General features: G+C 53.1%; 1 protein-coding gene across 1 annotated transcript; it reads right to left on the bottom strand.

Annotated features, from left to right (window-relative positions):
• Positions 1–541: 541 nt before the first annotated feature.
• LOC114485334 (SLIT-ROBO Rho GTPase-activating protein 3) lies at positions 542–9,235 on the bottom strand (the record flags this gene model as incomplete). Its single annotated transcript, XM_028486585.2, has 4 exons — positions 542–1,293; positions 5,191–5,518; positions 7,674–7,823; positions 8,996–9,235. Coding segments are annotated over 4 exons (1,132 nt in total), but the record flags the coding sequence as incomplete, so codon positions are not given.
• Between the last annotated feature and the right edge of the window lie 1,776 nt (positions 9,236–11,011).

Here is an 11,011-nt window from a genome sequence, read left to right as displayed (position 1 = left end):
CTGCGGTCAGGGCTCTTCTCGCCAACGTCCTCCATGCCTTTGGGGTGCAGTTGGTCTTGGCCTCCATGTGGAAAGGCAGGGTCTCTGGGGTGGACAGGGAGGGGGGGCTCTGTAAAGGGTTCCCCACCTCTGGGAGCAGCCTGCCCGGGGTACCGCCTGCCCCACCCTTCTTTTAGGGGCAGACTGTTCTGGAAGGCCACAACTTCTGGAGACAGTGGGAGACTGGTTTTGTTTTTCTGCAGGTTAGTGGTATATTGCTTCATTCGCAGTTACTGTGGGCCTTAAATTCTCCCAGGAAAGTCCCTGCAAATCCCACCAAATAACTCAGCGGGAGATGTTTGGTGGCATGGGTCTGAGGTAAATCTAAGTTTCATAAAAAGAAAAAGGAGATCCTATATACATTTCATATGTGTGTCCAGATCTAGTATATGTATATAGATGCATAAATATATATATATATATACACACACACTCCTACAGACACATACGTACGTATATACGTGTACATATGCACATACACATACATACACACGTATGGCTGCGTGTAGAGAGAATGTCGAGGGAATAACTTTCCAGTGACGATACGCGGGTGAAGCCATTAACATCTGCCACGATCTCGGGAAAGGCCCCGGCTGGGCGGCTGCTCCTGGCCGCTTGGCCGTCTGTGCGCGCACGGGAGGGAGGCCTGTGGATTCACGTGGCCGAAGGCGCGCGGAGGCTCGGGCCTGGGCCTCAGCTCCACACAGACCCGCTCCCCGGCTGACCTTCTGGGCCCTGCCCGACGAGGCCGGGAGCACCGGGAGGATGTGGGAGTCACAGAGGCCACCCTCGGCCCCGGCGGGCCCCGGCGGGCCGGGGCGGTGCCCGCCCCCCCGCAGGTCACATGGTGCCCGACTTGTCGGCCGAGCTGTTGGGGAACATCTTCTCGGTGGGCGTCACGGCCGGGCTGCCCACGCCCGAGCTGCTGCTGCTGCTGGACCGATGCTGGACCACGGGCCGCACCGGCCGCACGGGGGGCGGGCGCAGCTGGGCGCCGGCCAGGCGGGCGGACAGGGCCGGCTTGAAGGTGGTCATCATCTCGGTGGAGGAGCTGCTGCTGCGACGCATGGCGGCGTCGGGGTCGCGGATCACAATGGTGTGCAGGGGGCTGGCCGGCTCTGAGCTGATGGGGCCTGGCGGGTTCTTCAGGGGCTCCAGGGTGTCCAGCACCACATCTGGCGCCTGCTTGACTGTGTTCTGCCTCTCCAGTTCCCGCAGCTCGTGCAGAGCTGTGCTCATGGTCTTCTCGATGTCCTGGGGACAGGGAGAGCGCTCGTCAGCACAGAGTCTGGGGGCCTGGGATCTAACCCTTCTGGGGCTGCTATCCAGCTTGTAGGCTTCTCAGGGAGGGTTCCCCACAAATCTCATGGCAGGGATGGAGATTCGATCCCAGGGAGTCTTATAACCGTAAGGAAAATCAGTGTATCGCAGAGCTGGTGGTGGCAGGCTCTGCAGTCAGACAGACCTGGGTTCAAATCCTATTTCTGTGACTTCCCTGCTGTGTGACTGTGGGCGAGCCACCTTACCTCTCTGAGTCTCAGAATCCTCATTTGTAGATCAGAGACACGTATAATACTGACTTCAAGGGGCTGATGAGTGTATTTAATGATACGGTACCTGCGAAGAGCGTGGCACCTGCGAAGAGCGTGGCACGGCACCTGGTACCTCGTACTTCCAAATAATGACGATAACAATGGCAATAATAGCTAAGACCGAGCACCAATTCAAGCCCCTTCCCCTAACAATTCATTTAATCCTCTCACTTATCTGGTAGGAGCTACCATTATGCTCACGTCACACATCAGGAAATAGAAGCTCAGACTGGTTAAGTAACTTGTCCAAGGTCACACAGCTACTTAGCAGCATAGTAGTTCTGGCTCCAGCGTTCATGCCCCTAACTATTATTATTAAAAAATATATCTCTCCTTTGTCCGTAGGAAATTTGTGTGGAGGTTGTATATGAGGATGTTTGCAATGCTCACCCCAGGATGATGGGACTGTTACTTCCTTCTCCGTATTATAATCAGAAAAAAAATCTTTTTAATGGAAAATTTAAGAAGCAACAACAATCTTCTTCTGCCCACACTATTCCCAGGGATATTGTGCTATTTAAGAGCTCATCAGTATGAGAGCGCTTTGAATGACACAGAGAGAGATTCTGGCAGCCCAGAGGGCCGACGTGGGGCTCAGCATTCCAGGAGTGGGCACTGGAGCTGGACGGCAGCATTTCACCCAGGAGCCCTGGGCCTGGATGCAGAGCCCAGGTTTGGGAGGGAAAAAGGTTCCTCCGCTACCGCTGCTGGGCAGCCTCGGGCGAGTCTCAGTGGCTCTGCACCTCACTCAGTCCAGGGGCTGAAAGCCCCCTGCTGGCCGTGAAGATGGGATGAGACAGTGGACGTGATGACACTCTGTGAACTGCTGGATGGTGCTTTTCACACTCCCTTCAGCCAGAGTCCTCGGCTCCCGTGGGCTTTCCCAGGGACGCCTCCACACAGAGGCGGGGGAGCTGCTCAGGCTGAGCTGGGCCACCGAGGGGACAAGGAGGGACAGCGCTTAGGACCGCTGCTGGAAGGTGCTGGCCCGCCTCAGGCTCCGGGATGACTCTTGAGACACACTAGCTTTTCTGCCCTGGGACAACTCTGGGAAAACTGAAAGTCTGGTCAGACTGATGGGGCTGGTGCCCCGAGTTGTCCTGCCGACCCCTTCCCCGTCCAAGTCTTCTTTCACCTCCTCTCCTCCCCTGTCCTCAGGAGGCTCCTGCCCGCGGGGCCTCCACGACAGGCTCCAATCTGGCCTCCATCAGGGTCCCAGCCTATCATTTTGCTTTGTGAAGACACTACTGATGATTGGCTAACGGCTAATATTAGCATTTATGCTTCCCCAGGACGTTTTATCCTTTGCCCATAACACTGTCTACTTTAAAGAAGATGCTGTTTGTGCCTTTATCTACAAGGACTGGCTGTGGGGCTGTGACGGGGGTCCCGCCTGACAGGAGAGAAGGCAGTCCTTTCGCCACCTTTGCTACATCCCAACCCTGCAGTGATCAAGCCCGCCTCCCACGTCCCAGTCTGCTTAAAGTCCCCCACGGACATCACTGCTCTGTCTGCTCTACTCCAGCAGGAGCCAAAAGGCAAAACTAATCAATAAAATATAATTATCGCCCCTCCACCACCATCCCCCCCACCACCACTCCACCCCGGCAGAGTGTGAGCCAGGAAGCCAGCGAGCTCAGAGAAAGATCAGCTGGGGGGTTTAGGCGTGAGCCTTGCGTTAGTCTGAGAGGTGATGCTGTGATCTCAGAGTGGAGCTGCAGAGAGGCGCTGGGGAGCACGGACAGCGGGGGGGGGAAAATGACCCCTTTTCACCTCCTCCCAAACGAGACCTTCCCACCTTGGATGGCGGTGCTGCCAGATCCCCAAACTGCCTCTTTAACTGGGCTCCAATCTAAATCCTAAAAGACATTTTGAGACCAGAGGATTTCAGGTAACTCCACCTACTACTACATAGTTGCCCTCCGCAGCCTGCAATGTCAAGGGCTCATCAGAGCCAATGCTGAGCAGGCTGGAGGCCATCCAGGGTGCCCTTGGCTATTTACCTACCATTTCCCATGCTTTGCTATTGAATGGCAGCTATCAAATCAGAGTGTGTAGATATGTCTGCAAACGGAAAATGGGAGCGGCAGGCCCCACGCGCATTCTTTCGGGCCGCTCTTGCAAAATGCTCTGTGACTAAAGGTCAAAGAAGTCTGGGAGATGGATGGGTGTGCCCTGCTCTCTTTCTTGAAGATTCACAATGCACATCAACAAATTTAATAATTCTTGTTGCAGACAACGCATTCAAATTTGCCAGACCAGCATTCCCCAAACTTTCTTGACCATAGAACACCTTTTTCCCCTCCCTTAATACCCCATGGAACTAGTCTGCTGTGGGACCTACTTTGGAAACAGTGGCGTAGACTGCATTTGATTCTCCATGTAAAGGGCTCCGGGCCAGGACTCAGGTGGCCTGAGCTTCCAGGTGACGGCGGATGCTAGGGCAATGCTTCCCAGGAGAATGGCCTCCAGCAATGGAGGGACCAGCAGGCTGCCTGGCTGCTCTGCTGGACCCATATGCCAAGGTGCTGAGAGCCTGGGAGTGGCATTGGGACCTGGGGCCAAACTGGATCCTGCGAGGAGTTTCACTTGCTGTGTTGATATCCCTGAGAACCTTTCCTGGCCTCCTCTAGAACACAGCCCCCAAGCTCTCAGCTTTTCCCTTCCCCTCGTGAACTAGGATTCAAGGCCACTCTTCACAATAGAATCCTGACCGACCTGAAGGTTCTAATTGTCTCTCTTTTCTAAACTGGGAGAAAACACTGGGAAGGGGATACATAATGGGCACCCTGCCAAGTTCCAGAGGGAAAAATGGAAACTTCTGAGCTACGATAAAACTATCAAAAACACAGGAAAGTAGCTATGCAAATTATTAAACAATTTAAACAAACTTTCACAACAATTTCTTAAATGAATTTGTTTGGTTGGTTTGGCAAGTGTAAAAATCACACAGGTTTCTCATCCAAATTTTTAAAAAGTTATTTAAAAAAACACAAAACTCTAAGCACTCTTGGAACGCAGAGTCCCCTCCTTCAAGACTCCTGACCCGGCTGCCATTTCACAGCTGTGTGTGTTACTGGTTGGCGTCTCTCTCTTCTCTAGACCATAAGCTCCACGTGGGCAGGGCCTGGATCCAGTTTAGGTCGATTATACTCTCAGTGCCAGCCCGTGACGGCCACACAACAGATGCTCAATCAGTATTTGTCAATAAATGAACGAATGAACAAATGAATGCACGAATGAAAAGATGAACGAATGAAAACACGAAGAGCACAATCTTGCCATCTTACGGAGACGTCTGCCATTACCACATCCCTGCATCCGGGAATCCCGCCTCTGGCCCTGGAGACGGGGCCCTTGGGTCTTCACAGGAGCCCCCGCCAGCAGTTGCACCCATCCAGCTTCCGCTCCCACAGGGGGGCCAGCTCATCATCTACCTCACGTTCTGGCTTAGCCTGAGCCTGGCCTGAAGGGCGAAGGGGCTCCCCCGTCTGCAGGGGCCCACCCCCTGCCCCTCTGGGTGTCGGCTGGCGCAGCCTGCCTTCCCGCCGGCCCTTACTTCTGCCAGGGCCTCGGCCTCCAGGGACTTGTGGTCCCCCAGGCTGCTGTGCCTGGTGGAGCCGCACGTCGACCGGATGCAGTGCCCTTCGGAGAGCGCCTTCTTGTCGGGGTAGTTGACGCTGCCGGCGCTCCCGAACGTCGCCATCCTCCGCTTCTCGGGGCTCTCGATCCGCCCCCGGGAGAGGGGGATTTTGTGGGGACTGCTGGGGCAGGCGGCGGCCCGGGGTGGCGTGTCCATGCTGGGGCCCAGGCCCCGGGGCGGGCTGTGTGTGTCTCCCCCGCTTCGGCGCCTGGGGATGGCTGCTCCGTCAGATCGTAACCGCACTCTGCAAAGGAGCCAGGGGGCGGGGGCATGGGGCAGAGGTCAACCCTGGCCAGTGTCACACGGGTCAGCCAAGCCCCAGGCCACACGCTACACACTAGTCTAGGGAGTGGGTATAGTAAAGCCTCGCTCAGCCAGACTCCGCGGTTCTGCAGGGAAGGCACTGTCTGAGCACATGACTCAGGCCAGCGGGTTTCATCTGCACACACGAAGGAGTCGGGGGCGTTCCAAGCTCCAGCCGGTGGTGGTGCCAATTACACGGTGAAGCTCATCTGCACGTTAGGTCAGGGCCGGGAGGATTGCAACCTGGGAACACTTCGCTCCCGGTTAGGTGGGCTCGTGGTATGTTCGTAAGCGGTTTAGAGGTCTCCGTGATTCCAAAGGGCCTCTGACTGGTCTGAGGCATCGAGGCTTGACTATACCAAAGAGTCACCAGCTCCCTGCAAGCTCTCTGCAAGATGGCCCTGGTTTCCGTGGGGCAGCACAGACAACCAGCCTGGTGAAAACAGCGTGGGCTGGGGCTCAGGAGGCCCCCCTGGGAACTGACCACAGCCCAGTGTCGTCACCAAAGGGCTGTTCCTATGAGGCTTTTCCAGACCTGGGACAACTAGTCATTAAGGGTAAAACGTGCAGCACTGGAACACCTTTCGTGCACTTGGGTACCTTTCCCCGCTCAGGGAGGCTGTGGTGGAGTGAAAAGGGGACTAGAGTGTCTATCAGGAAGGCGAATTCTTGTCCTGTCTCTGTCACAGACTTCCCAGTGACCTCTTTCAGACCCACTTTATTAACCTGTTAAATGGGCATAATAGTCCCTGCCCACCTTCTGAGGGAGGTCCAGTGGGTGGGAAAGCACTCTGAAGAGGTTCTACCCACAGGAGATTTTGCTGTGTCCTATGGAGGTCACTGAAGACTCAAAGGCACTGGTGAGGGGAGGGAAGGCTGGAAGTGGCAAGGGGGCGGGGAAGAGGGGCAGATTGCGACGGGGACCAAGCTCAGTGTGGGCAGCAGCGCTTTAGACCCAGTGCCACCAGCCAAGCTAAGCACCGCCTGTGGGCACCCCAACAGGACCAAAGCATTGGCGTTCGAGAGGAAGAGTACTGGGAAAGAAAGAACGTGAGGAAGGTAGATGAGAGAGGACAGAGGGCGAGGGAAATTGAGGCAGGAGAAGATACGCCCCCCTGGAAGTCAAAGGACCATGACTCTGTCATCTACCTACCCCAACCGTCCATCTCCCCTGATTCTATCACTTATCAGCACCCTGAACCGGACGGAATACACTGAAAAGAGGCACTGGGACTTTGGCTGAAATAAATTCATAAACGTATGTTCCTATTGTGGCTGATTTCTCTGGCTTTATCTGCAAGTTCCCCATGTGTGGGGTGATCCCATGACCTCTCCACCAGAAAAACAAAGAATATGACATTTCGAGAAACTGATTAAGAAAGCAGTGACACACTGCCAGCTTTCCTTTTCAATGTCACATCTTGCGGGGAGGAAGGGGCCACGACAGCCTCCCTCTCTCCCTCCTTCTCTTTTCCTTATTTTTTTTTTCCGTATTTTTTTTTTTAAACAACCACGTGCTTTGCACTATACCTGTAGAGGAAGTGAGGAGCCCAGCTCCTTACCTGGCAGAAAGATCATGTGATAGCCCCACCCACACGCAGGAGTGAAGAAATTGGCAAATCTGCTCCCACCAAATATGTGGGTGGAGCCGAGTGTCAATTTCCCCCCAGGAAGTGGGTGTGAGACTTCTGTTTCTGCAGTGCACTTCAGGGACTAAGTGAGCTTTACATTTTTAAATATAACAACTTAGGTCTTCAACAGAAAGTGGGGAGGAGGTGTAAGAACTGGAGAGAGAGAGGAAAAATACTTGCCAATTTGCAACTCTCTCTTTCCCGTTTATTATTTGAAATAAAAAGCATTGTTTGCCAATATATGTCTTTCCTCCTCTTTCTCCACCTCCGCCCCAAGCTGGATCACTTTCTACCTGACATTCTAGGCCAGTTCCAGCCAGCCCACCAGTTGTGCCCCATGTCACATCTTGTGGGGAAGAAGGGGCCACGACAGCCTCCCTCTCTCCCTCCTGTGCCCTTGCTTCTCCCCAGTCAGACACAAACCAGCACTGTACTAGCCGCAAAGAATGAATCCGCGTTTCCTACCGGCCCATCACCCCCCCAAAGCCGTAATCCGAGATGTGCTCCGTGGGGGACTGGAGGTCGTTTTTGGAGGAGGCCTTGTCGTCCAGCAGTGGCCCACTGCTGGCCTCGCTGTCGGCCTTTTGGCTCAGGCTGTCCGAGAACGCATCGTCCCTGGGGAGAAGGACAGACATGAATTGGGAGGGCTTTGCTCCAGACCTGCGGGGCTGGATCCACACACACCTCATGGCGGAGCCGCTGCTGCTTCTCCAGCAGGAGGCCCTCTGTGGCACCGCCCACGCCTACCTTCTCCTCCCCTCATCTAGGCTCTTCTCTCCCAGCTGCTCGAGACTGGGACAAGCTAAAGGGGAGGGTGTGCTGGAGAAATGGGGGAGGGGGCCTGCAAGCTGAGCCCTGGGCGATAAGCAGCAGTTTCGGGGTCCAGTGAGGGAGGAGGAAGGCATCTCCATCCCTCCCCGCACCCGGGGCTTTGAACAGGTGTGAGGGGCCTGGAGCTTGTTGGGGTGCCCTGTCCGCCTCCCCCCCATGCCCTCTCCCTGTCCTCAGAGGCCTGGGGACGTCAGAGGGCTGCTTTGGATCATCTTGTTGTTTGCCGAGCTCTGGACTTTTCTCTTGTCTCCAGACCGTCCCCTCTGCCATCAAGACGTATGCCTTTGGCCCCCTCCCCTTGAGGCCCAGCTTGGTGGCTGCTTCCTTGGTAATGAGTTCCACCTGAGGCAGACTGGAGCTCGGAGGGAGTGCGTGCAGGAACCTTCAAAGGCTTTCAAAGAGTGGAAGGTGTAGACTTTCTGGGCATTATGGTGGGGCTAGGTATTTGGGATGTAGGGCTTTTTTTTTAATGTCTAAAATCCTTTTTTAAAAAATAGTACCCTCTTAGCTGGAAATGAGGGGATGATTGTTTCTGCCCAACTCCTGAGACAGCCACCTCGGGGTAGAGAATGGTGGGCTATTAAGAGGGGAGTGGGATGGCCACTGGCTACAGGGAAGGCCCAGGAGGGTGGAGGTATATGGCAAGATCCACTGGACACTGAGAACCATAGTGGGTGATAAATGCCCTGGAGGCTGTCAGGTGGGCCGGGATGGCGAGCCAAGGGCACCAAACATTGTCCCCGTGGACTCTGAAGGATGAGCAATTTGCTTATTTGTTAAGTGGGTCACCATTCAAAGGGAGGTTAGACATAATCCATTCTTACGGAAGACCAAGTGTGTCATACCAGGGAGAGCAAATTGCTGTCATACAATCCAGTACCCCCATTCCTGTGCCCATTCCAGACATCACTAATCAATCATGGCATTCTTCACAGAAGATCCCAATTCCCACTCACATGTCCTGTACAACTATGTACTGATGTGGGATGAGCCCATCCACGCCGTTGTGACGACCCTCCCACCAGTCCTCGGAGGCGCGGTGGTACAGTAGCAGTGAGGCTCCCTTCTTGAAGGACAGCTCACGCGGGGACCGCCCCACGTAGTCAAACTTGGCGATGGCCTCGATCTGCTCCACTTCTAGAAGGAAAGCAAGGGGAAGAGCATCTATGAGGTCAGCAGAAGAGCAGCCCAGGAGCCTCGCTCAGATGGCCCTGGCTTCTGTGGGGCAGCACAGACAACAAGCCTGGTGAAAACAGCATGGGCTGGGGCTCAGGACACTGGGTTCTAGGCTCAGACCCACTCTCCATGCTGTGATCTCAGGCAGGCCATCTAACGTCCCCAAATGGAAAATGGGGCTGAAATACTACATCCCTACCTTCCACTGCCCCTCTTGTTCTCCACTTTTTAACACTTATTAAAACAATATTATAAGAAATTTCTTTTTCTTCTATCCCTTAATGCCAGCCTGTTTCCATTTTTCCATGAACCCTTTCCCTCTTTGTTCACTTATAATACTACTAGTGGTTCTTACCTTTGGGGAAGTCAAACAGATGTTGCATATGGATTCCCTTCCATGAAAAATATTGTACACAATTTTTAAGGGTTCCCAGAAGCTTCTCTTCAGAGCTCATTGCTATGGACTGAATTCTGTCTTCCCTCAAATCCAAATGTTGCAGCCCTAACTTCCAATGTAATGGTATTTGGAGATGAGGTGTTTAGGAAGTAATTAAGCTTAAGTGAGGTCATAAGGGTGGGGCCCTAATCTGATAGAACTGGTGTCCCTCTGAGAAGAGGAAGAGACGTCGGAGATCTCTCTTTCTGTCTCTTCACGTGCACAGTGGAAAGGCCTTGTGAGGACACAGTGAGAAGGCAGCTGTCTACAAGCCAGGAAGAGAGACAACAGCAGAACCCAACCCTAATGGCACCTTGATCTTGGACTTCTAGCCCCCTGAACTGTGAGGAAATATATTTCTGTTGTTTAAGCCCCTCAGTCTGTGGTATTCTATTATGGCAGCCTGAGCTGACTAACACACTCATCCATGAACTTAATTTGGGGAGCGGGAGAATTCTTATGGGGGCTATAGATCAAGCATATCTCTTTGCACACACACATTTACCCATCAAAGCTTTATTCTCCTCTGGTCAGTGACACGCCCTGCCTGGGTTAAGCAAGGAGAACATAGCTCTTGCCCTTGAGACACTTCTACTGCCCAGCTCTGTCACCTCGTTTGTGTGACCTCAGGCAGGTTACATAATTTCTGTACATCTCAGTTGCCTTTAGGAGGATTAAACAATAATCCATGAAAGAAGACAAAAAGATGGCCAACAGGTGCATGAAAAGATGCTCAACATCATTAATCATCAGGGAAAGGCAAATCAAAAATCAAAACCACAAGATATCACCTCATACCTGTTAGAATGGCTGTTATGGGAAAGACAAGAAACAACGAGAGTTGGTGAGGATGTGGAGAAAAGGAAACCCTTGTGCACTGCTGGTGGGAAATAAATTGGTGCAGCCCCTACAGAAAACAGTATGGAGTTTCCTCCAAAAATTAAAAATAGAACTACCATGTGATCCAGCAATTCCACTTCTGGGTATTTATCCACAGGAAATGAAAACACTTAACTTGAAAGGATACCTGCACCCCCAAGTTCACTGCAGCACTATTTACAATAGCCAAGACATGGAAGCAACCAAAATGTCCATCGACAGATGACTGGATAAAGAAGATTGGTGTATATAAACAATGGAAAATTACTCAGCCACAAAAAAAGAAGGAAATCCTGCCATTTGCAACAACATGGACGGACCTTGAGGGTGTTATGCTAAGTAAGATAAGTCATACAGAAGAAGACAAAGAGTGTATGATCTCACTTGTATGTGGAATCTGAAATCAAAAACAAACCAAACTCACTGATACAGAGAACAGACTGGTGGTTGCCAGAGGTGGGGGTGGGCGAAATGGGTGAAG

This window comes from Physeter macrocephalus, unplaced genomic scaffold (assembly GCF_002837175.3).
Source record: "Physeter macrocephalus isolate SW-GA unplaced genomic scaffold, ASM283717v5 random_1245, whole genome shotgun sequence".
Classification (NCBI taxonomy): Eukaryota; Metazoa; Chordata; class Mammalia; order Artiodactyla; family Physeteridae; genus Physeter; species Physeter macrocephalus.
Note: the sequence above shows the minus strand (reverse complement) of the source record. Positions and strands in the feature narration are given on the sequence as shown.